This window comes from Ascaphus truei, chromosome 18, assembly GCF_040206685.1.
Source record: "Ascaphus truei isolate aAscTru1 chromosome 18, aAscTru1.hap1, whole genome shotgun sequence".
Classification (NCBI taxonomy): Eukaryota; Metazoa; Chordata; class Amphibia; order Anura; family Ascaphidae; genus Ascaphus; species Ascaphus truei.
The window spans coordinates 19,798,032-19,824,901 of record NC_134500.1 but is presented as its reverse complement, the minus strand read 5'-3'; the positions used below and the strand labels follow the sequence as shown (position 1 = coordinate 19,824,901).

The window sequence follows — 26,870 nt, the reverse complement described above, 5'->3', positions numbered from 1 at the left end:
CGCTCTATACTATTTTGTCAATGACGATAGTGTGAGTAGGACACAGTAGTGTGTTGATAGAATTAAGTGATGGGGAACATTCCCTTATAACAAGAGTTGCAGCTAGTCGAGGTAGATGGCTCATGCATCAAAGACTAGAAATAGATAATCTATTTCTAAGGGGCTAGTATATTGTAAAAGTTGATAAGTTTATTTCAGAAACTTTAATTGCCTCTCCTTAGTATTCTCTCCCCCCTAAGCCCTTTTTCAAGGTCTGGATGGGAGTAACGCAAAGACTTGAGTAATGTTGCGTTGTTTGAAGAGCACATATTGTTATCCAGAAATAATGTGCCATTTAAACCTATGCTAATGAAATCTATTACAGACATTGTTTTTTTTTTTTTTTACATATAATTAGCTTTGTGAATAAGGTGTTAAGCTCAGCAAAAAAAGGTATGTTCCTGTTTTATGTACCATCACATTATTTGCCCTGATATATCAGAGCTTAGTGAATCTAGTGCTATGTGCTGTTACGTGCTATATCAAATATAGGCACCCCCCCTGCCTGCTAAATCCAGGGGTATGAAAACCTACAAGAGAAGCGAACATGGTCTTCTGCTTTGCTTTGACGAACAACATATTTCTCTCCCCCATACTCGTGTTTTTTGTTTTCAGCACGATTCTGGCTCCGAGTGCACACCAGGAGAATCCAAGAATTTGGGTTTTAAGGAAAATGGCAATTTCATTATGTATGCCAGAGCCACATCTGGGGACAAGCTCAACAACAACAAGTTCTCCATCTGCAGCGTTCGAAATATCAGCCAAGTTCTAGACAAGAAGAGGAATAATTGTTTTGTGGGTATGTACTTGGTCAAAGGCTTCCTTGTAGAGACTAGAGATACTCATGAAATACCCCAGTGCCAAATTAACTCTGTGTTCATTCTCAATGATTTTTCTGTTGTAGCACTAAAAAACCCCAACAACTTTTAATTAAGTCTAATAATATATAGTAATATATGGGAAAAGAAAAAGAAACACATGCGCAAATATTGCTATATGATTATAAAATAGATCATAACGTAGACTGGGAACAATGGCTGATATCTTTTAGATGAAATCTCATGAATCACTCCCTAGGATCTTCTCAATCAACGCTGCTCCCTTCCTCCGTTAACACACGAGAACACTTCTCTGCTCCCGGGATCACAAGCCTAGGTTTGGATCACGCATGCGCAGAAGCCAGCATGGTGCTACCAATGCCGTCTATTTAGGGCATGCCCCCTGGGTACGTCACAGCCGATAGTATGCTTGCTAGAGTACTGCACAGTACAGTATACAGTTTACAGTATAGCAATATTTGCACCTGTGTTCCTTTTTCTATATATATATATATATATATATATATATATATATATATATATATATATTTACAGGATTTCTTTACCGCATAGTTTAACATTAAATAGTGTGTGTGTGTGTGTGTGTGTTTGTGTGTCTATATATATATATATATATATATATATATATATATATATATATATCGATTAAATCGTCCACATCGATTAAATCTTTAGCAAAATGGCTATTTACAGGATTTCTTAACCGCATAGTTTAACATTAAATAGTGTATGTGTGTTTGTGTGTCTATATATATATTAATTAAATATTTTCCATCAAGATTCATTTTTTTTTAAACTCGTTAATAACCCCTTTAAATCTTGAAGGCTATACTGTACACATGATCTTGAATGAGGTCATGGTGTTCAAGGATGATGTCATTTAATCATTTCTACCGTTTTCTTTTTGTTCAAGTAATGATTATTATGCTAAAGACAAAAATAAAGGAATTATGGTATTGAGTGATCTCTATATATACCATTGATGATTTCATCATTTTTAATTCTGACTGCAAGCCAAGTAGTTAATTTTTATTGGTATGAAATTAACACTGTTCGTTAGCATACTATTTGCCAACAGAAGATTCATGGGTTGAATTTTAAGTGTGTGAAATGCATATTCTGCACTAACCCAATCAAAAGATGAAACTAATCTTCCATCACTTTTTTTTTAAACTTCCAAGATTAAACAGTAGTTAATGTTTTGCAAACTTGTTTGCCACATACACTTATTCGCGTTTGGTCAACTGGTAATTTTGTCCGAAAACGGCACAATCGACCACTTCAGGTTATCTAGAATAAGACCCACAGACCCATATGGAATTGACTGGCTCTATATTGTCCTGGGGTGGTGGTCCTTTTCAGCTGCAGAACTTTCTCACTGGCACAGCAAACTTAAATAAAGAGATATAAAGTCTCTAACGTTTTTGATACATTTACATCTAATTAAGCCAATGTATGTCTTTTGTGAATCTTTATCATGACGTATATATTGAGCGGTGGTCATTATCAGGAGTCTGTGTCGGCATTTTCATGATTCATGTACAGCATGATCACAACTGAACTTATAAGGTAATCTAAACCAGGGGTAGCCAACTCCAGTCCTCAAGGGCCACCAAGAGGTCAGGTTTTCAGGATATCGCTGCTTCAGCACAGGTGGCTTAATGATTGAGGAATGGAGTTGGCCACCCCTGATCTAAACCAGGATCACCATGAGGTTGTGTAAAGAGTGTACAACATTTTTTTAATCATGAAAGTGTATTAGTGCGTGTATGTATTTCTGTTTGACACAAAACAAATGACTAGGGGGAATATAATGTATATCTTATACTTGTATGTGCAGTGTAATATATGGTACTTCTGCCCTAACCCTCTATAAAAACTTCTTCTGTTTGCAGAATCTGGTCAACCCATCTGTGGCAATGGACTGGTAGAAATAGGAGAGCAGTGTGATTGTGGTTACAGCGACCAGTGTAAGGATGACTGTTGCTTCGATGCAAACCAGCAAGAAGATAAGAAATGCAAGTTAAAACCTGGAAAGCTCTGTAGGTATGTACCCTGCAGAATCTGGCATGGAAAATACAAGAGCCAGCTCCACAGAGCTGAAATCATGTGCACTGTGTCCCCCTCCACAGAAGCATACACACTGGGGAAAGGCTGGGGGGAGAAATTGAACCGACAACCAGTGTAGTCTTTCGAAAAGCCAGCAGCTCGATTGGCATTGAGCTGTCACTTTGATTAACTACTCCTATTTTCATAATCTGATAGAAACCGTTAAGCATGAAGTTTTGCATTAATTATACTGGGTGATTGTTTTATAAGCCTTTTTGTTTTTTATTCTCAAACATAATATTTAATATGTCCTAATTTAGATTTCCCTCCTCATCCGAGAATTAGTTTGTGCTAGTTACTGTGTGTCGGTAACAATAGCAGCCGTTGTGAATAGAAGGGAGTATTTTATTGGTAGGGGATGACCTTAAGTTGTACAGCAAACTGTATTTTATAAGACGAGCTTGCAGGAGTTCTGCAGTTTTTCTCAGGCCTTGAGGTTGTCTTCAATATATTCTGTTTGTATATACACAGATCTCCCCTCCCATTGAAATACTCCCTTTCACACCTCTTCGTCTGTTCTCCTTCAGTGGATTAAGGCTGGTCATGTAGCCGAATGTAAATGCCTACCAATAACATGCGGTGTAGCTGCATTCTAATGCTGCTTCCATTGGAATTGTTACTGAGTGTGACTGAACATGCTTTAGTTTCGCTTTCATGAAGAAATGTGCAGTTGGAGGTTGATACATTCCCACTGGTTGTTCGATGCACCTGCTATTTAACACATGGTCATTGGTCAACATTGATTAGTATCTGAAAATGCTGTTTTGCCATGGATTTATGGAAATGGTACCGCTTTATAAGAGATGATCAATAATTCAGATGTCGTAGTCTGCAGAGAGAATCCCTGATCTTCGTTTTCGCCACATTCAATTAACTGCATAAATATCCATGATAGTATTTCTTCTTTGTAGCTTTTTGTTAGCCATTTCCTGTAGCTTTTATACTTAATGTCATGATCACCTCCTGAAAAAGCCCTAGATCAGGGGTGGCCAACTCCAGTGCTCAAGGGCCATCAAAAAGTCGGGTTTTAAGGCTATTACTGCTTCAGCACAAGTGGCTCACTCATTGACGGAGCCACAGATTGAGCCACCTGTGCTGAAGTAGTGGTATCCTTAAAACCTGACCTGTTGGTGGCCCTTGAGGACTGGAGTTGGCCACTCCTGACTGATTTATGCTTTTGGTTACAGATAGAGAATGTGTTGGCCCATTGATTAAACAGCAAAAGTCTGTTTAAAGTGATACCTTTAATCACGCACTACTTTTAGGTTTCTTCAGGCAGATTGTTCAGCCTGAAAGCTTGCACTCTTTGTAACCACTAGTTGGCTATTAAAGGCATCATTTCTACCTTACTACTGTTCTGCTTTTAGTTAGTTATCCAGAAATAATTTCAGTCTCTTTTCCCACACAGAGCACAAAACTATCGATCATATAATAATAATAATAATGTATCCCCAGAAGCATAATATTACTAAAGTGATGTAGTAAGTAAAAGAGGAACCTGGTCAAGATGAATCTCAGACTCGTAACAATATCCTTATGTAGGCTCTGCCTCCTGGGAACATCAGCTCTGTATCTTAGTCACCATGAAAATTCTGTTATACTGTAGCTCAAAAATGCAATTGTGTGGCTGCGTGTGTGTGCGTGCGCACACTTACACATATACACATAATGTGCAAAACAAAGGTAACTACCAACAATTATGTTTTCAGTCCCAGCCAGGGTCCCTGCTGCATGTTAGAATGCAAGTTCAAGACAAACACCGATCAATGTCGTGACGCATCGGACTGCGCCTACAGTGGAACCTGCGATGGCGTTTCTGCTCAATGCCCACCGTCTACAGCCAAGGAGGACTTGACTGAATGCAACAGAGAGACTCAAGTCTGCCTTAAGGGGGTAGGCCTCTGTTTACACTCGTGGCAGTCCAATTCTTTTCTACTTTATAGTAGCATTGTAATTCACAAGCTGGAGATAAATCTAATGCCCATTTACATGTGTGAGCGAGACATTGGTAGTATCATTGTTTATATCCGTAGTACATAAGGTGTTTTTTTTTTAACTTACAATCTTGTTATATGGATTTTAAACCTTGTATGGCATTTGACTGGGACCAGCTTAGAGAAACTGCATGAGACAGGGGATTACATTTACCACATGCTCAGTGGAACCTGTCTATTCCACACGATCAGGATATTTTGTAGGTTTTGAGCAGCGTGTATTTGTTTTTTCACTGCATTATTCTTAGCTCGCGTAAGCTAGTCGCATTTATTGAAAGCGCGCCCGGTTATTTTCACTCTCTGCATCATTCTCTTCCTGTCACGCAGCAATGTGCAGGTTCGATCTGCGAGCGGCACAACTTGACGGAATGCACGTGCGCCAGTACAGACGGGAAGGACGACAAGGAGCTGTGTCATGTCTGCTGCATGGAAAAAAGTGAGAGGCTTTCTATTTCTGCTGCAGATTAGGAATAATGCCATTTTGTATCCTTAACCGCCTTGTTGCCAGAAGGGTGTTGCAATGCATTGTGGGTGCAACGGGCCATGAAGGGGCTGATGGCGTCATAAACATTTTCTCTCTTGTTAATAGTTAAAGTAGCAACTCGTCCTTCCAATCACCTGTCTTATTTATTAAATATTTTCTTATTCCCTTAAAAGTGCATTCCAAGTTGAATGCATACCTTTTGTTTTTTAACATGGGTTTGAAGCCGGGGGTCTCGGAAACCTGGGCCCCGTTAATTTCTGCTCCAGGTGCCCACTTATTGCTGGGATACCAGGGAAGGTGCTGCCGTTACTTCCTGGTCGTTAAGTCCCCTGTCGGACACGAGCCAATATGATGACGGTAGGTATCTCGGGAGCCAGAGTGTTTCCAGAGCTGAAATTAAAACGGTTTAGCTCCAGATTCCATGCTTCCCACCCATGTAAAAATAGGGGGCGATTCATTTTTTTAAAAAAAATTTTATAAGATAGAGGAACTATCTTTTGAACTCTGAGGTAAAACTGATATCACTTAATTTAAGAGGGCATATTAAAGGACTAGTGTAGTCATGCACCCAGGATACCAACTGGTTTCAATACCGTGTGTTCGTACATTTCTTCACTCCAGACTTATCAACTTGTACTTTCAGTTCCTACTTATTTGCCATGGTAAAAGCAAAAATAGGGGGCTAGTGCTACTCCATAGGTTTTGCTGATTAGGGAAATTAAAAAATAGTTGGCAATTTTCATGTGAACAATATGTTAAATAAGCATCCTCTGTTGCTGGGATGGCCAACTCCAGTCCTCAAGACCCACCCCCCAAAAAAGGATATCCCTGCTTCAGCACAGGTGACTGAGCCACTGATTGAGCCACCTGTGCTGAAGCAGGAGTATCCTGAAAACCTGACCTGTTGATGGGCCCTGAGGACTGCAACACCTCTGCTCTATTATCTTAAAAGCATTTTTGAAAAGCACACTATCAAAGTTCTCTTAAAAATATAATATTTAGTTTATGGTCTTTCATATTTTTACATAGCTTTCATAAAGCCCACATTATTACTTTCCTTCATTTTTTATATAATAACGCTACGATTTCCTCCCTGGTTAAATGTCTTTTATAATCTGAATCAAATTTGGACGTGTATTTTTAATAGCGCTTCAGCATAGCTTCCCTTCTACCCTACTGCTTTAAGCACAAATATTATACATGTTGCTGCAATATTGATGAGTTGAGTGTGTGTTTTAACCGTTTAAGAACGTTACCTTTTTAACTAAATCCCCCATATTGGGTATCATTGTTTCATCGGACATGCCTCTAGGGAAATGATTGCCAAAATGTTTTTAATGAATGACCTTCTCTTTGTAACCTTCCTCATTCGTGCCTGCAGTGAAAGCACACACATGTGCTAGCACCGGCTCAGACGTGTGGAAAGAAAAATTCAAGGGCAAAACGATAACTTTGCAGCCCGGGTCCCCTTGCAACGACTTTAAAGGATACTGTGATGTGTTCATGCGTTGTCGATTGGTTGATGCCGATGGTCCTTTGGCCCGGTTGAAAAAGGCCATTTTTAACTCAGAATTGTATGAAAACATTGCTGAATGGATTGTGGTAAGTAATCGTGACCTTCAACCACAAAACTAAGCTAACAAACTGTGGGGGCACATGCATCAAGTGATGGTATGGGTTATCGCACCCAATCCGACAACGCAGTCAAATCAATGAGTTGATGCCGAAACTGGTGTGATAACTCATTCCAGGACTTCTTGCATGTGCCCCTATGATAATATATTTACTGCTCAGTGAAGTTGAGTTGGTTGGAAGCCTGCAGCGGTACTTACTATTGCTTTTTATTACGACAGGTTAATTTTCAGTAGGTTATCTCAAATATAAAATGCTACTTCAAGTTCTGACGCAGGCCCTCATTCTCTCCCGACTCGACTATTGTAACCTTCTACTGTCCGACCTTCCTGTCTCTCACCTGTCTCCCCTTCAATGTATCCTTAATGCTGCTGCTAGAACCACTTTACTCTCTCCTAAATCTGTCTCTGCGTCTTCCCCTCAATATCCGACTAGCACCCTCTTTATCCACCTTTAAAACCCATCTTTACCCACACCTTAACGAAGCCTATGGGTAGCTCAATGCCTAATACAATGCACCTCGTGCTTTGACCATGGCCTCTTGCAGTTGCACTTACCAGAACGCCCATCTGCTGTGTCTGTACGTTCTTCGTACTACCAGTCAGATTGTAAGCTTTTTGGGGCATGGACTCCCTTTTCTATTGTTGCTTTTATGTGTCTCTAAGGGCTTATTCCCACTGTGTTATATAGTATATCACGTGTACTTCTGCTGTGAAGCATTATGTACATAGATGGCGCCATATAAATAAAGATATACATACATAGAGGATCCTTCAATACTTTTGCATACAAGTAATTTGACACATCACAATTTGCTAATCTGGCAACTAAAGGGTGTAATCAGAGCATTGATCATCAGTTGGAGCGGTTGGCAGCTATACTTCTGTTATAGCCAGTAGTTTCCATCAAACATCTGTGCAAGATGTGTACTGTAATTTCTGAACGGAAAGTTATGTGTCCCAAAGCGACAGTACAGCATTCTAACACCTATTACTTTGTTTCCTTACACTGCCTTTGTAAATGAATTTGTTTGCTTTGGAAGAGATCTTCCTTAATCCCACAGGATGTTGAAGAAAAGATCTTACACCAAGATATGTCTTTCTCCTAGGAAGCTACAGTAGGAAACGCCACGTAAATATAATACACAAGACGAGGATGAAAAATGTGGCTGGCTTGAGAATAGTTTCCCAATCTCTGAAGCCTATTTAAAACTGTTACTTTTGTGCCTCCCGTGAAAGACATGTATTTTGCACATTCCCTAGCATTTTGTCTTTTTGAAATGTGAATGATAGCTTTTATACATTAACGTTATTTTTCTTATTTTACTAATGCAAGGTAGCTTGCTATAAGGCAATGCTGGTTGATGCAATTTGCATTTGTGGTTTCTGGTTATCAAAAGGCTCTTCCTGTAAAGTGCAGCATTAATTCCCGCATTTTTGTAATGTATTATATATATATTTTTTACACAATTGGAACAAGGTAGGGCCTTGGATCTGAATAGCACTTTTCCAAGGAGTAGGGACCACATGCCTCCCGGAAGATTTCCATTTTCAGGTGCAGGTAAATTTAAAGTCAAATCTTTCATGGCTGATTGGGTCGTCCAATAGGAAGCTGCAAATGTCGTACTCGCTGTGACGTTGCAGCTTTCTATTGGCCCGTGGGAGTGAGGCTTGGATGACAGCCACATTGATTTCCCAAAAGGGCGCAGAAACACCAGCCCTTAAAAGAAAAGAATATCTCGGTAGCCGATGTCTCCCCAGAAATACAAGTAACCCGATGCAGCTCCGGTTCGGTAAAAGAAAATAACCCAAATGGGTTGCTTGCGTAAATACAGCAAAATATCTTACAAAGTAATAGACTACTTTGTCTGAAGAGCTCTTCACTCAGTTAATTCTTTCCTTGGTGAAGGGGGTTAATGGTTGCATATGTCTTCCCCTTCCTTTTCAGGCACATTGGTGGGCGGTTCTGCTCATGGGAATAGCTCTGATCATGTTGATGGCTGGATTTATCAAAATATGCAGTGTCCACACACCAAGCAGCAATCCAAAGTTGCCGCCACCTAAACCTCTCCCAGGTATGTGCAAGGTCTCCAGGAAAGGAAATCCTCATGTACTTCAGTTGATATTGTAGGAATTAATTCTTCAGCAGTCAAAGAGGGAGAATTGCCGACTTCTGCATTGCCTCACGGTCATGTGACAAGCAAGGCCTTTCGTTACACGGTACTAAAACCCTAGTCCCCGACACGTAGAGTTTACAATCTAATTTTGGTGCCTGAGGCTCAGGCAAAACTGGGATACAAACTGTGGTTTTACCCACTTCAAAGACTGTGTTTGCCAATAAAGTGACATAATTCCTTCTGCTATATATCGTTGTAAAAGTTATGTCCATATAAGATTATTTTTAAGTTTTAAGATGTTCCTTTGTTTTTTCTACTTCCTTCTTTATCTGCAATGCTCCCCATTGCTTGATGCTGCAGGTACATTGAAGAGGAGGAGACAGCCTCAACCTGCCCAGCAGCCCCCACGCCCGAGACCCCGAGAGAATTACCAGATGGGACGCATGAGTCGTTAACAGCAGCTTTTTGCCTTTGGTTCTTCCTAGTGCCTACCGTGGGAAAGATTCACTCCAAAGAAAAACCTACCAACAGTCACTGTCCCCTCACTAGTAACCAAGAATTAGGTCCGAACACAAGAGGAGAAAGGCAAGATTCTGTCGTCTCAAACACAAGAGTCGTCGTCATTTTTAATATGCTAAAACGTCCAACTACAAACGAAGAAAATAACCCGAATTTTTTTTTTCTCTCATCAATTGATCTTTTTAACTTGTCTAACGGCACAAATTATGAGAATATCATGTGTTTTTTTTTGGGGGGGGGGTTTATGTTCCTGTTTCATTCCTCATTTGCTTCCTTTCTTGGCTTTAGCAAAACTCTTCCCTCACTCATTTGAAAACCTGTGTTTTTCTACTGCCACTCAAGGCTAGGAAGGTGTAGACCACATTGAAGACCTCTCTTGCCGATTGTATATAAATTGTTATATGCAGACACGTATTTCTAATGTACAAGCATTACATCTGTGTGCAATTTAAAAAAAAAAAAATAATTGCAATATGGATATGTTACTTTGCATTATAAAATGATTTTCCACTGTTAATGAAGACATTACTGTTTAACTGACATTCTCAGGATAACAGAGGATTTGGTGTATACAGGTGACTGCATTTTATTTTTTGGATGGTTTTACACAGCTGTGAAAAGAATCCAACAGCATCTTTCTTTCTAGTTGTTTTAGGATCAGGGTTGGTTCAAGTCCTCATTTCATCATTGTCCTCCAGTAAGCTGCTATTCCATATAGCACACACGACTTTGAATGCTCCTTGGGTTGAATACCAGTAACAAATGAAACATTTTACACAGACACCACTCTGGAAATCGAGACTCTTTTTATGATCCGTTTCATATTTTTCTCTTGCGGATTCAGCTGAAACTCCCGGAGTAACTTTGTTTCAGGCATGTGTTTTTACTTAAAAAGACACGCCTATCCTAAGACGGGTTCGTTTTGCAAGAAATCCCACCATCAAAATTGTAAATGTGCGCGATCTTCTGTGTTACAAGAGAGGGTAAGAAATATCATGAATGAAAAGCTACATTTTAACATTGCTCTTGCAGTGATATTTTCAGCATGAAGCCGTTTCAAAATGACTGACCACTAAACTCCACTCTTTCCACTTAGAGAGAAGATAGGATTGTTTTGCAAGACCTATTGTTCTTAACGTCTGCCAGAAGTTTTTTTGTTGTTTTTTTTTTGCTTTTACCAGTTAGGGTATAAATAAGTTTTAAGCGGCATCTAAACTGATTCAGCACAATGCCCCATAAATGTCAGTTGCCATTTTTAATACAGAGCAAACTATATGTAATGTGTTCATGCATCAGATACTATGCATGTAATAGGGGCATTACAAAAAGACTTCCGATTTATTCATTTTATTTCCAAATGCATCGGTGAACCCTACTTTGGGTAACAATTTGATATTCCGAGTTAGCATAGGTTGGATAGTATCCCATTTGTCGTTTTTTTGTTTTTGTTTTTAAATCTTCGAGTACAAGGTTTACATCCATTCTCATAATGACACGCCAGCAAGGCCAAAAACAGACACTCAAGACTAACAAAAAAAACAAACAATCTCTTCCTTGTAAAATTGTACAGTGGTGACTTTTCGAAGAAGAAAAAAAACACATCTTTTTTTACAACGCTTTAGAAACCAATTTTGTACATGAAATCCCAGTGTAGTAGATAGGAGGCTATAAATAATTATGAAATGATCTTAAGTAATTAGGAAAATGTGTAGTTTTCAAATCATTTGGATGCATTTGTTTTCAGATTGAGAAAAGGGTGGAAAGTGTGTGTTCATTTCAGCAATCGTGGGGTTTATTTGTAACTTTGTCAGTGTGGTAGAAACCTTGAATTGTGTAGGTTTTTTTTTTTTTTTTGGTTTTCTTTTTTTTTTTTATAAAAAAAAATTATTGTAATGTTATTCTGTGGTAGGGTTGGGGAAGAATTCCTTGGGGTTTTTTTTTTTATTTTTTTTTAGTTTATTTTATAATCATAATGTTTTCTGAACAGAGAAATGTGCACTGAACCACTCCATGGCAAGTCAAGATGTGGTAAGGCAAGAGAAAATGAGACAAATGAATAATACTACTGTCAATTTAATGTCCACTGTGTTTTATACAGTATCTTATTTTTTTTTTTTTTTTTTTGTTCACTTTGGAAATTTTTACTAAAAAGTTGCAAAAAAAAAAAAATATTGTGCAAAGATATGTAAGATTTTTTTTTTTTTTAAACTTGAAACTGCATTAATAAATAGACTTAAAGGAAAATTCCAAATGCTTGGCACCTTTATTTAGGATTTTCACTGGTTCTTTGGGTTTTTATCCTCTCTGGGAAGTAAGACCATGGGTTACGTCAACTTATTTCCATAGATATATAACAATCGACGATCAACATGAGAACCATTTGGACCACCTGCACTTTCCATTCCCCAATGTGCTGGAAATCTCGGACCCTTTTAGATCATTTGGGTTCTTGCATATTTAGGCTTGCCTTGTGCCTATCGCAAGTTTGAAAAAAATCCTTCTGAAAGATGCTTGTTGATCAGTGTTTCATCTTTGTGTATATGAAATTCTTACGTTTTACTGTTGAGCAATATTAAGAACTGTACAGTACCTAACATTCAACCCACATTGCTGCTACTTTGTTGTCGTCATAGTAAGAAAAAGCACATGAGAGCAGCGGGGATGTTTCGTATAATCTGTGATTTGTGACGTTTCTGTTCTGGCTCATTGCATAAACTTATAATAATAATTATTATTATTATTATTAAAGGCCGCTCGAAGTCCCATTCACGTCAATGGGAAGTGTTTGGCGGATGCCTGTGCAATCCGCTGCTTTGGAGATGATGGAATTGTACCCAAAAATCTACATTTAAAAAAAGCTATTAAACAGACCTTGTCATCATTGTAGATCTTCTGTAGGCGGTGGTAGCTTTTTAATAGACTACTATGAGGTTGTGCAGTGTGTGAAACATATTTCCACTTTGTGTTTTAGATTAATTTATCTATATATATATATATCTATATATATATTTATATATATCTATATATCTAGATAGATAGAGATATAGATATATACAGTGTTCTACAAACCTATACATTTGCACGCCCCGGGCGAGTGGATTTAACATCGTGGCGAGCTCCTATTGGCCCAAGCAGCACACGTGTAGTACTAGGTGGCGAGTAGATTTTTTTGGTTTGGCGAGTAGATTGTTTGGTGATTTGTCGACCACTGGATATATAGATATATACAGTGTTCGACAAACCTATACATTTGCTCGCCCCGGGCGAGTGGATTTAACCCCCGGGCGAGTAAATATTGGCCCAAGCAGGACACGTTTGGTACTAGATGGCGAGTAGATTTTTTTGTGTGGCGAGTAGATTTTTTGGTGATTTGTCAACCACTGGATATATATATATAGATATATAACTGAAAGTTTGGTTGTGTGTGGGTTTGTGAGGTTGCTCATTGGGTGATTGGCCTAAGGGGTGGGGTCACAAACACACACATGCCCTCACCTCACAGGCTCCTCACACCGTGTGCCCCTCTGACCGAGAGACATACGCAGTGCACCCACAGAATTATTCTCCTCACCGAATGCCGCCAGCCGTTTCAAACCCCACCTACACCCGCTCCAGCTGCACCATCAGTCCCTCACCCCGCCGCCTCACAACCTACTCCCGCCCCGCCGCCGGGCCACCGCATCGCCGCCGCCTCCCCTCCAGCCGCTTACACCCGGCCCGCCTCCCCTCCAGCCGCATCACATCATCCCTCACAGCCTCACAACCTACACCCTGTCCGCCGCCGGACACCCACATCACCGCCTCCCCTCCAGCCTCACCGCACCATCAGCGGCAGCTCCTCACCTCCACCCGCACCCTCCACCCTACCCAACAGGGAGACAACAGCCCTTTAATACACAGGACACACTGCTGCACCCACACCGGATCAAGACAGGAACGCCCGTTGGGGCCAAAAAGACCACACATACACCGGGACAACAGGTAAGCGCTCGCAACACCACATAATACACATACATACAAGTCAACAAATACTATGCAATTCATGTCTATGCTAATGCCATGTGTATGCCCTATGCCATTAAAAAGTACATGCTGGGGAATTAGATGCTCAAACGTGCCTGCTTTTATTTCTTTGATTCACATTTACTTCACCCTTTATAATATTGCCACATTACAAGAACACATCTAGATATATAATTGTGCGCATTTTGGTGTGTCTCGGTTTCTGCGCTTCATCATTGCTTGGCGCCGGTTCACCCTCTCATTGCCCAGTAATTGAACCTATTACACATTTACATCCTGGGCAACGCCGGGTATATCAGCTGGTATATACATACACACCAGTGTGTATGTATGTGTGTATATATACTGTATATGTGTTATATATATATATATATATATATATATATATTATATATGTTATATATGTTATATATGTTATATGTTATATTGATATAATATAGAACTATAACATATTAGTGTACACACATTTGATCACTTAATTAGTTGCAGTTAGGCTTTTGGAACTAAGGTTGCAAAACTATTAAACCTCTTAACGTCACGGCAGTGAACTAGATCTACACCTTTACGATCAGAATAGCTTAAAACCATTTCCTCTGTTAGTACTGCTTAATACCATGTGGACACTGTTTAAGAGTACTATACTGCAATGAGCCGCTAAGGATCTCATTAAATCCACCGCTTCCCACTAAAATGTTCCAGAGAGAAGGTGTAGCTAAAACATTCATTAAGTGTATGGCGGCATATAATGTTATGTATCCCGTCTTAAGATACCTTCTTTTCTTTCCCTTCACTGTTCAGAGCAGACAATCATGATATAGATGGCAGGTTCCTTTTGCATATGGGTCAAACTATACTTAGAATGTAATTCTTCCATCTCTACTGGATTGATTATGAAAAGCTGTCAAATATTAAAAACATCATATTGTGAATCACTGAATATTACCTTTTCAGTCGTTGCTTGTCCCATGTTTAATACTTGGCTAATTTTGCCAGACAAGGAACTAGAATGGAGCTGATTTGCAAAGGCGAAGTTGGATTACTATGTCGCGAAAGTAAGGCTTTTGGAGCCTTTGAAAATCTAACATACTGTACATAACTGCAGTAGCGTACAGCTTTAGTGATCTGGAAATAATGCAGGTTTGCGGTATGTTAAACTCAAGACAAAAATTATTTTGCAATAGAATAGGGGGGGCTCAAGTTTCTATAAATTAACTATTTCTTGGCCCAATCAAAAGGTATGACATTTTTCAACAAACCTACATGCAACAATCAATAAATAAAATACATGGAATCTGCAGTCATAGCTGGCGCCCAAATTTGGTTTAAACTAAAAGGACCCGATTTTAATGAAAGGATATTCAATTTATTTAGGAATTATGGAGTTTGAAAAAGACAATTTTATGGACTCTTCAAATAACTGATATGGGAAGTGGTGAGAAGTGTGCACTACTTTGTTACAACATTCCTTATGGTTACTGTAAGATAATGTATCATACCTTCACTGCTTCTATAATTAAGAATAAGGAAGTGGACTATATTATTTAAAGAACACGTAGAGCACCATTCAGTCAGATTATGATTTTCTATCTGGGTATGGTGTTTAAGAACACACTTTATTAAAGCTGTATAAATAAGTATATATACTTATCTAGAAGGTTCAACAATACGGTGGTTAAGAACAAAGTGTATTTATAACTTTATTGAAGCACAACTGTATTGTTTTCTCTATACCCATTGGAGAACAGCCCCATCAACCAAAGCTCAAGCGCCAAGGAGGACTCTGTATTTCACAGAGGAAATGCAGGCATCAGGGTTTTGTTTGGAGTTTTGTTGTCCCACATACACACAATGTATGATGAAAACACAGGCGTAACTACACAACTGCAAAACCCCACAATGCAGGGGGGGGGCCTGCTGGCCGACGCTGGAAGTTGGGCCCGGCCATAGGTGCTGGAGTCTCACGCCAAGCCCCCATCGGTGTAACCTTGACCCGGTCGGCACCAAAGGTCAGGCCCAACTTCAACATTCGCCCACGTGGCCTCCAGCTTCCCAACGATGCGGGACCCGAGGTCTCGCTCCTTGTCCCCCTTTGCCCGCAAGGTAAGAGGTGAGGGATTGAGTGGGGGAGGGGGAATTGAGTGGTAGGCAGAGTCCAGGGTGGCTGCGACGCGCACGTCCGTCGCAATTTCGGGTTCGGTGGGAGTGTTCAAACTGAAAACACCGGCGGCAAACTGCAGTGTTGACGCTGCTACATTTTGCCGCTACAGTTCCAAATTATATTTCGGGTTACAGTCGCATCATGTGAGCTGGTTCAGCGAACCAGCTCCGTGACACGTTTGCCACGCCCCCAAACGCTGCGACCCAACATGCAGCCAAAGCACAGATCGCTGAGCTGCAGGAGCATGCGGGGGAGGCGCACATGGACGCAAGTGTCCGTAGCATCTACCATGAACTCGGCCTTAGAGGGAGGAAGTGTTAGAGAGGAGTGGGTAGAAGTAGGAACAGAGTCAGGAGGGGGTGAGTTACATGGGGGGAAGCAAGTGACAGAGGGGCACTTTTTAAAGATTTTTTTGTAGGAGTGCTCAAATTGTAGTTGCACCACTGAGATGAAAGATTAACCGTTCTGTTCCCCGAGGGACAAATGAAGCAATAGCTAGGGGTTTAAAATGATCCTGAACCCCTGCTCAAATTCTTGTACTCCTATTCCCTATGCCATAAAGCGTTCTTCCACTGCTGGAGACGCGTTTCACTCCAAATATTTTTCCAACACAGAAGCCGCGTCATAGCATATGGAACATGTGCCTAAATCTTTCTTTTAGATGGCCCCTATTACATTTGCTTTTGGAGCTAAACGCTTTCTGAGCAGAACGGGAAACCCGGTTCACCGCAAATTCAATAGAGGCTGCAAATGGTTTAATTCTGAATCCCCAACAAACCAGACTTTACCGGGAACCAATTTCTCATGGAGCCATTTAGTATTTAATCATCAAAGCGCTGTCTCCTGAGCCCTTTTGTGTTGTTGGAACAAATGTTCTTTGCTTTTATTTGAGCTTTATTTCATGGGTAAATTCTTTGCAATTGAATTTACAGTTTATCTTGCAGCATTGTGAATCAGAGTAGGTCATCTGTTACTAAAAGCTCCAGGTAACTTGGATATTAATTTAGTATCTCGTCACTGGTGCATTACAATTCCATGTTTATAGCACAACAAAAATATTATTTCCATACCAGAGGAGAGGAAAAGGTTCCTATCCATTAACTATTATTGTTAAAGAACTGTGGTTGAATGAGACGGGTAGTAATGCCTTCTAGTGGACAAACGGATCATAGAATTTGTTTGCACATGCTTTAAAATATACATTTCCACTTGCTGCTCCAGCCTCAAAGTCCCTGGGCAAAAACAAATATACGAATATAGTTATAATTATCTCTGACATGTAAATTAATTCAAATCTCACCTAACGGCTTCTAAGAATAAAACGTGCAAGGAAAGTAATATCCCTGTGACCATTGGGTAGATTGCATGCTAATTTTCCCTACACACCAACATAGCAAGCTCAACCCAGTCCCACGCGATTATATGTTTAATAGTGCCAACTGGGGCGCCACTGGGAGAGGAACCTCACACATCCATCCACGGATCCAGCTACCTTGACGTGGTTGCAGCGTAACGTGTTATGACCAATACTTCTGAAAAGAAAAAATATATAGAAATCTAATCATTTGTTATATTGGATGTGCATTGGAGTTTCTTTGCTTACTGTGTTATACGTATATTGGCATCGGCACCCGGTGTGTTTGTCGAAAGTGGGTTGAAGATTGTATTTACATTAGGGGCTGAAATGTCGATTTTTTTTCACACACACACACACACACACACACACACACACACACACACACACACACACACACACACACACACACACACACACACACACACACACACACACACACACGGTAAACCTGCCCAGCCTAGAAATATTGCAAAGCAAGTATAAACCAACCTCACACTGACGATACCTATCAAGGTTGAAACATGTCTGTGGGTGGTTTTGACTTGCTTTGCTAGTCCTATGCTGTGCTTAAAAGCTGTGTGAACAGCGATGCATCTGCTTAAATGGGCTCCATGTGTATGGATATTCCAGGCAAAGGTGACACGTGCTCATTTGCATGTCATTTCCCAGAATCCCTTGCTGCAGTGGGAGCACTGTATGCTAGTTGATGGTTAAAAGGCAGGGTTGCAGACTTGTCTGAGACATGTGAATGTGCTCACAAGGGATATTCTTTATTGGCTATATGTATGTATATGTCTGTCTGTCGCTCTCTCATCTCTATCGCTCTTTCTCATCTCTATTGCTCTCTCTCATCTCTATCGCTCTCTCTCTCATCTCTCGCTCTCTCTCATCTCTATCGCTCTCTCTCTCTCATCTCTATCGCTCTCTCTCTCTCATCTCTATCGCTCTCTCTCTCTCTCTCTCTCTCATCTCTCGCTCTCTCTCTCATCTCTATCTCTCTTTCTCATCTATCTCTCTTTCTCATCTATCTCTCTTTCTCATCTATCGCTCTCTCTCATCTCTATCGCTCTCTCTCATCTCTATCGCTCTCTCTCATCTCTATCGCTCTCTCTTTCATCTTTATCGCGCTCTTCGTCTGTATCGCTCTCGTCTCTATCGCTCTCTATAGATTGTATTGCCATCTACTGTAATAAATTAGATCTTAAGATCGCCAACGCTGTTTGGAAAGATTATCAAGCTTCCCACGTATGTTTCTGCTAGTGTGACTTTGAAGAACTTCACTTCTTAGGCCCGGGCCATGGTGCCTTCGCTCGCGCTGAGGCGTGCGGAGGCTGTGGGAAAGCTGGTGCTTTCCCTTTGCATGGCCGATGGGCTGTGGGGGGGGGGGGGCGTCACGGAGCTGGCTCGCCCTCATTGGGCGAACCGCTCACGTGATCAGCCTGTCACGCTAAAATCAGTTTCAACTGATTTTCTTGCGCTCCCACATCCGCACGCTCGCCGCATGGACGCGAACACAGTCTGTTAGCTCAGCGTCCGCCCGATCTGCGGTACCATGGCCCCAGCCTTATGGGTTTGTTCACAATCTACAGAATCCCTTTGTCTGTTTAAAAAAAAAAAAAGATTATTATGGATAGAAACCGTCAAATGTACTTTAAAAAAAGTATACACAGTATAAACATGCATTATTTATAAACCCACTTGTATGTGTAAAAAATAGTGTGTATATATGGATATTCCAGGCAAAAGTAACTGCTCATTTGCATGTCATTTCCCAGAATCCCTTGCTGCAGTGGGAGCACTGTATGCTAGGTGATAATGGTTGAAAGGCAGGGGTGCAGACCTGTCTAAGACATGTGAATGTGCTCACAAGTGGTGTGTGTGTGTGTGTGTGTGTGTGTGTGTGTGTGTGTGTGTGTGTGTGTGTGTGTGTGTGTGTGTGTGTGTGTGATGGGTTCGTTAACACAAATGAAGGTAATGCAGCACATAAATAATGCATACAGTAGAGCAGCACATGGTCGCTTTAGTTGTCTGCAGCAAATGTATCTCGTCACTCATAAAGAATAATGTGTGAGACATCTTCATTACTGTAGAATGCACAGCTCCCCCATCTCGAGACTGCTCGCAAGTCATTAAGTCACAGAACGGTAAGGAGGAAATCGCTGTGTATTGAGTTGTGAAGAAAAAAAAAATAGAAGAATTGCTTCACCCTGCAAGTGCATTAGTGACTCATTTAATGCAGCCACGGTGGACGCGTCATGTGGCAATCAGCAGTGATCTATGTAGGTTATCACTTCTGGGTTTTATGGGTGCGAGCTTCTGTTTATGTATGCCATTAAATACCTCTCCATCACCCATAAAGGAAATGGATTCTTTGATATTGATGTTCTTCCTGTGGGTCAGAGGTTAAACGGCATGAATTCGAATGGCTTATTCAGATACGTTTCTTAACCCCTTGAGTGCCAAAAGGGCCTCATATCCGACCTAATATTCATATTTTAGTTATAGCATAAATATCTAAGAATGGAAAAAAAATTTTACAAATGGTCAAAAAGTATTAAGTAAGATGGCATGTCCATAATCGTAGAGAAACTTTTGAATTACCGATCACGTTTTTGTAAGTTGCATCTCTCTGCTTTGGTTTGTGAATTCTTACAAATGTAACACAAAGTTCTAGTACATGTATTGGTCCTGGGTACGTTTAGATTTCTTGTAGCTTACAATACATTATAAAACAGTAATCCCACTACAAGGGACTAAAGGATCCCTCAGGGCTCATCCGTGGTTCCCCCGACCTCCAGCAACTCCCTATTTTCCTGAGATAATTGTAGTTTATGGCCGTTCAAGCGAGACCCAACCCTGCTGCCATTTTGTGTCCATTGGGCAAGTATTGTTGCCTGGTGGGCGAAAAACTGTGGCAAATGGGAACCAGCGAGTCCCCGGACATCTACGAGCCACAGATCTGCCCTGTAGGACCCCCTGGTTCAGGTAAACAACAACAAAAGTGTGGTGTGCTGCTTTAAGGGACTAACATCAGAGGTCTCGATATTCTAGTTTATAGCAGGGATTCTCAACTCCAGTCCCCAAGAAATCCCCCCCCCCCCAACAAGTCAGGTTTTAAGGATATCCCAGCTTCAGCACAGGTCTCTTATTTATAATCATACTGTAGGTTTCCATAGCTTTGTACTCTGTGATAGACCTTCATATCGGTATCACAACCGGCAACAAACTTCCAGAATCAATGGAATATCCCTTGCACAGTAAGTCTACACCAGTTATTCTTCACAATATGAATGGAAGATGTTTGTATTATCATGAAGCCGCTTATCCGAGTAACTACACTTGTGTTTAGTGCTTGTTGTACAATTGTCTGGTAGCTAATAATTCCACCTTCAGCTTTACTCTGCACTGGTTTCATTTTTCCTGCATTAGGAGGACGCGCTCTGAAATTAATTTGGCAACCAGACCCTACAGTGAGGCTACAAAATAACTGTTAGAAACACTGGTCAGTGAGTAGGTAATAAAGTTTTTTTTTTGTGGAGTTCAAATGCCGTTAAAAGTGTGCTATACAAAGTTGCACCTTGTGCAAAAGGTCAGTCATTACAAATATATTGAATACAGAAAATGTGTCTTTATGAAGACAACAGAATAAAAGGAGCTGTTGGTAGGCACTTGCTTATGGTTTGGTTACGGCTATCGGTGGCAGTCATATATTTTTTTTTCCTGGCTCAGCTCATCCGTGCTTTCCTCTCTCGTTTTCTTGAACTGTTCTCACATCTCACGTAGGTTTTCTCTTGGGCTTGAAGGAGTTTGACGTTGTCGAGATTTTGAGAGCAAAATGTCATTCTGAAAAGAGAAGTATAGTTCAGAATTCAAATAAGATTTAATCAGATGTCTCTCTTTTTGTGTGTGTGGTTTTTTGAATAGCCTGTTGTATGACCTCACAGGGAAATAACTTTTGTACAGCAGTGTCATGTTAATAGGAGAATACACATGGTGTCCTTAATTACCTTTGCTTTGAAAACGGCGAGCCTCACACTGCACTGGGTTGATCAACTTTGGACCATCTACTTTTTGTAGATGTAGCATCCCATACTGAACACAGTACTACAAGTGATGGGGTAGGTTATAATGTAGCATAATGCCATCATGGTTCAGTGGTTCAATGCCTGAATGCAACAGAGCGCAATCAGCCAAACCTTAGGACTTGTTCGTACCGTAAAGTAATTAACTTTTGGCTCTGTTAAAAAGGATGTATTCTGACTTCAAATCCTATTCTTTTTGTACATACATGTTCATGGAGTACAGTTCTTTTTCACAATTCGTAGCCACATTTTACCCCTAGATATGTTGGGGACTCCATTTAATTAGATTGGATCCACTTTTCCTTCTAAAATTTGCATTGCCAAATTGTAAGCCACTGTGACCACTGAATTTGACGTATGTAGTCAAGTAACAAAGGATGCCTTCTGAAGCCGTGATTATAGTGCTGACGTGCGCGACCGTGAAACATGCAAACATGGGGAGAAGGAGTGGCTCAGTGAGTAAAGACACTGAGATTGTTGCAGGGGAACCTGGTTCAATTCCCAGTGTTGGCTCCTTGTGACCTTGGGCAAGTCACTTTATCTCCCTGTGCCTCAGGCATCAAAAACATAGATTGTAAGCTCCACGGGGCAGGGACCTGTGCCTGCAAAATATCTCTGTAAAGCGCTGCGTACAACTAGCAGCGCTATACAAGAACATGCTATTATTATTATTATTATTATTACATGCACTACCGGCTGGAGGCATCGGGAGGTGACGGGGAGGCATGGCCGTGACATCACGTGAGCGGTTCGCCCTCATTGGCTGAACCACTCACGTGACGCGGCCGTCGCGCTGCACGATCAATTCCAAATGTATTTCCAAAAAAAGTGCGTTTGATAGCGCGCACACTGTGCGTCTTCATAGCTCTCCATTCGTTTGTTCCGGCGGCACACGCATGCGCACTACAATCACGGCCTTCTGGACGAACCAATAGTTGATGCTTCAAGCGTTCAAACCTCACAGGGTTCTTCATCTGGTATCTACAGCTACCCACCCTCCTTTCGCTACTTTGACCTACTTCTGTTGCGTTTCTCCTGCCTTGACTCGGATTGTCTTCACTATAAGTCCAGGCCGATTTCCCCCTGTGGTCCACGGTATGATTGTTTGAACTGTATCCCAGATATTCGCCCAGACGTCTATTCCTTCCCACTTAAACTTGATCATCATCAGATCCCCAATGTCCATGTCCAAGGTAATGAGGAAGGAATAGGTTTTGTTTCCTTTTATTCCGTCGGCTCTGTAGGATGAGAAAGCAAATGTGCAAATTGATTGGTGGCCGGAGATTTAAAAACAAAAAAAAAATGGGATCTGGAAAGAGGAAGTGGTGTTTATTTGATATAAATTACATTACAATCTGTTATTCCTGAGATCTGTAAATTGCTGTGTACTTTACAATTTAATCTATGAAGAACGCATGTGGGTCCCCTAAAAGTTTTCACGCCTGCACTCCTAGAAATAAAATGGGAAACAGTAAGTTTCAAAATAAAAAGTACTGTCACTCTGTTGCTTAACCCTGTATCATCACACTTGAACCACAGAATTGATACTTAATATAACACATTGCTTTTAAAGAAGCAGTCTGCTCTGATCAACATTTCTTTCTTACTTTAAAGCCGCAAAACATGTGAAATCTTGTGGGGTTTTCATCCGTTCTGTAGTATTTTGTATATTATTCGACTCTTAATGCTGTTTTTAAGTCATTTTAAAGCATCCTTTGATTTGTATAGCAAGCTTTAGCCCACCTCCCAAGCAGTGCAAGATCTTTGTAACACTTTCCTGTTTGTGATAATTTGTTGCCCATGTTCCCAGCAGTTTGAGCAGTAAACTGTAACAATAGACAATGTTACCTTGGTAATATACGGATATATTGTAGCTGCTGAGTTACAGTAACTGAAGGATTGATTGAAATTGAAAGGCAGCCATTATGTTAGGTACACAATCAGTATTTTTACAGATTTATAACCGGAGCACCAAACGATTGCCAGCTTAGGTAAGAATGTAGAATTATACATTTGTTACATGCTTTACCTATAAAAAGAGGGGGAAAAAAGGCGGTAGTATTGCTTTAAGAGATCTCTTCTTGCCCTTTCCAACGCTGTTTTTGATTTAGAGCTCCATACAGCGGTTATGTGCTTAAAATATTAAGTGTCTACGAGGTTAAAATGGAGCTCTCCCCAGTGCAGTCTAAAGGTTACCATTGTAACCTCCAACGCTAGAGATGAAGGAAATCATGTTTGTTTTTTTTAACACCATTTTAAAAGAGCTGGACATTATCCTGTTCTTCTTTTTCACCGTGGTGAGGATTTCCCCCACTGGCCGCCTTGCAGCATCTCTGAGATCCTACTCTACTCCGAAAGTAACGCCACTCCGAAATCACTGGGGCAACGGACGCCGGCAACGCCGATCACTTTAGGGGAAAACGGAACGCGTGGAGCGGAACACCGCGTAACCCAGTGAACAAGCAGAGGTCCCTCCCGCTGGGGTAAGTCAGATCATCTATAGATGCTGTTTAGAAGAAATCTTCTGGTAATTGCAACCACAATTCCAGTTTACTATACATACAGTAAAAATATATTCTATTATTATTAAAAGCTTTTACATGCTCAGGTACTTGTGTGCTCTTCTGCTCCCTTCTCCCTAATATCCTTTGGATTACAGGAGGGTTTGAAACGCCTCCCTGAAGTTAGCACCAACACCTGTTGTGGACGACCCTATGTTGCCAATTGATGGAATCCTTTACATCTCTGTTTGTACTGCAATATATACCACAAGGTGCACTGTGGTTTCCTAGGTCACTGTTGTATTTCATTTTCCTATACCTAAGCAATTCAACAACTACATTGTATCTCCTCTAGAGCGGATTCTTGTGTTATGTTCTACTACTTAAACGAAGCAGCTCATGGAGCATTTTACGCCCTGCTACGAACTCCAGATGCACCTAACATCCCCTGTCTCCACTTCTAATAATGCACTTTTTATTCCCAGTGTGTCTGCAACCCTCCCAACATAACTTGGATTGTAAGCTCTCCTGGTCGTGTTCGTACCGGAAGAAGGGATTTTCCCAAAACGTGGTGCCTTATGTCTACATCATTAAAAAATATATATATATATACTTTAAATGTCTATTTGACCTGTGCGTGCCACAGGATCCTGGTCTCTATTGCAGCCTGATGGAGTCGCTTCAGATTTCAGAAAGAAATTGGAGCCCTGAATACTCACAGTGTAATGGGTACATTTTCTGCATCTTCTTTTGTTCCTGTCAGGGACACTGTGAGTGTTGGTTCCAGCTGCTTCTCTTCAATTTGATTAATGAAATGAATCTTGAATTGGTAATGGTAAACTGCAACAAGAGCAATTGTAGTCACACACAATCAATATTTCGGTCACCGTAATGCTTTGAAAGTCTTGGCTACAGTAATTCTGCTGTTTTACCCAAGTAGCTGTGTTAGGCTATGAACATTTAGAAAGACCTATTCTGCATAATTATAATTAAAGCCAATCAGTTGCTTTATAACATTTTTTTTTAATCATCTGAGAATCACAATATTGTATGTTATATGGGCAATATATATTTTAGAAAGATTTCTTAATTGTTTATGCTATTTGAACATTAAAGCTGCAGTTAAGTAAATATCCTGCATGTGTGTTTTTTTTAATAAATCAGTTCTGTAGTAAAAAAAAATACTTTTAGCATTTTCTGTTTTAAAAAAAACAACTTTGAAAGACCAATTTTCTTGTATTCTATTTTAACAGCCATTTGCTAAGGCACTGCCCCTTCATGTCCTGTCACAAGCTCTGGCACACCCCTTTGTCAGCCCTGCCCTCCCTCTAGCACATGTCAGTGCAGGAGTGCTCATGAATATTCATGAGCTTCCACTGACTAACAGAAGCAAATAAAAACATATGCCAGCTTTAATTATGTCACCAAATTTCGCCTATCAATACATGGAGAACGAATTGACCTGCAGCTATACAGTTCTTTAGGTAATTAGAGATTGCCCACATGAAACTATTGAAGTAAAAAAATTAATTAAAAAAAAAAAAAAAAGAATGAACTGCAGCTTTAAGGGGAGAGGTTTTCTAAAATAAGTGGGTAAGAAAGCAGAACAGCAAGTGTGTAAATAAAAAAAATGGTGTTATCTGGGTTTATAAATAAAAAGTACTGGTTCTCTGGGTTCATGCATAAAAAGCAGTGTTGATGCACTTCTCCCAGTATCATCATGCTTCGACCGCTGATTAACACACTGTATGTTCATTTTCAGTGATAGAGAAATATTCGCCCCTGCAAGCACAACATTCCTCTTTATATACAGAACTCCTGTGTCAAAATCCAAGCTGCAAGGAAGAACTTTCACAATGTTACCAGTCTCTGTTTTTTTTTTTTTTTCTCAAGCTTGGTAAAATGGTTAAAGAGTCACTGACACAGATACCTTATTGCAAAAAAACCTAACTTTTGCAGACATTGTGAAACGTGTGTCTGACCCCAGCTCAAATCCAACCTAAACTTTCAGGTCCCAGTTTATTTGACCTATAACCTAAATATTTCTGAGGTCATGGATCAGTTTCTGCTTGCTAAATAGTATTGGGAAAATGCCTTGATGTGGCGGTAACTTTGTCAAAGGTTAAACATTAAAAGAACAGAACGTCCAGGCCCATATATACCAAGTGGTGCAATTGCTGTGCTGGAAGACCCCTTGCCCGTAACGCTATCTTCCAGTGCTGCTACAGTAGGTGTCTCATGGCAAGGATGTGCAAACTGGGGGGGGGCGCCAGATTTTTCAGGGGGCACGGCGATTGCAGGGGCCCCGCGCTCTTCCCCCAAAGCATTTAAATGAATGCCGGGGGATCACGTGAGGCCTCTGCAACGTGCCTTACCTTGTCTTCGCGACGCGTCGCCATAGCAATGCGGCGTCTTCCCACGAATATAAGGTAAGGTGGGGGGGAGGGCAGGCAGGGGAGCGCAGCTGGGGATCGTTTGCGCACCCCTGTCTTATGGAATAGCACTGTTTAGTAAATCTGGGCCACAGTGTAAAAACAACCTACTGTGTTTGATTCAAGAACTTTAAATGCTAAGCGGGTTTATGTAAGTATTCAATGTAAAAGAAGCCGTCACAATTGTTTACATTAATAATAATAATAATAATAATAATAATAAAAAAAATTGCATTATTTTACTTGTTGTCTTAACCATTTTGCTGCCATGGAGGCTTGCCACGCATTGCAGAGGTTTGGTTATGAGGCATTGCATGCATTGCAGAGGTTTGGTTATGAGGCATTGCCATGCATTGCAGAGGTTTGGTTGTGAGGCATTGTCATGCATTGCAGAGGGTTGGTTGTGAGGCATTGTATGCATTGCAGAGGTTTGGTTATGAGGCATTGCCATGCATTGCAGAGGGTTGGTTGTGAGGCTTGCCATGCATTGCAGAGGTTTGGTTATGAGGCATTGCCATGCATTGCAGAGGTTTGGTTATGAGGCATTGCCATGCATTGCAGAGGTTTGGTTGTGAGGCATTGCCA

General features: G+C 40.7%; 2 protein-coding genes across 3 annotated transcripts in view; one reads left to right on the top strand and one right to left on the bottom strand.

Moving 5' to 3' along the window:
* Positions 1–11,597, top strand: part of ADAM10 (ADAM metallopeptidase domain 10) — a 152,445-nt gene extending 140,848 nt beyond the window's left edge. For both annotated transcript variants that reach the window (XM_075575796.1, XM_075575797.1), the window contains exons 10-16: positions 655–838; positions 2,774–2,924; positions 4,697–4,880; positions 5,309–5,417; positions 6,847–7,067; positions 9,045–9,171; positions 9,574–11,597. In XM_075575796.1, coding sequence (XP_075431911.1) covers positions 655–838; positions 2,774–2,924; positions 4,697–4,880; positions 5,309–5,417; positions 6,847–7,067; positions 9,045–9,171; positions 9,574–9,668 — 1,071 coding nt within the window. In that variant the 3' untranslated portion in view covers positions 9,669–11,597. The remainder of the gene's footprint in view (positions 1–654; positions 839–2,773; positions 2,925–4,696; positions 4,881–5,308; positions 5,418–6,846; positions 7,068–9,044; positions 9,172–9,573) is intronic.
* Positions 11,598–20,777: 9,180 nt separating this feature from the next.
* LIPC (lipase C, hepatic type) overlaps positions 20,778–26,870 on the bottom strand; it is a 79,330-nt gene continuing 73,237 nt past the window's right edge. Inside the window, exons 8-10 of the mRNA XM_075575795.1 lie at positions 24,573–24,693; positions 22,372–22,590; positions 20,778–21,113 (exon numbers count right to left, since the gene is read on the bottom strand). Of these exons, the coding sequence (XP_075431910.1) occupies positions 20,996–21,113; positions 22,372–22,590; positions 24,573–24,693 (458 nt within the window). The 3' untranslated portion in view covers positions 20,778–20,995. The remainder of the gene's footprint in view (positions 21,114–22,371; positions 22,591–24,572; positions 24,694–26,870) is intronic.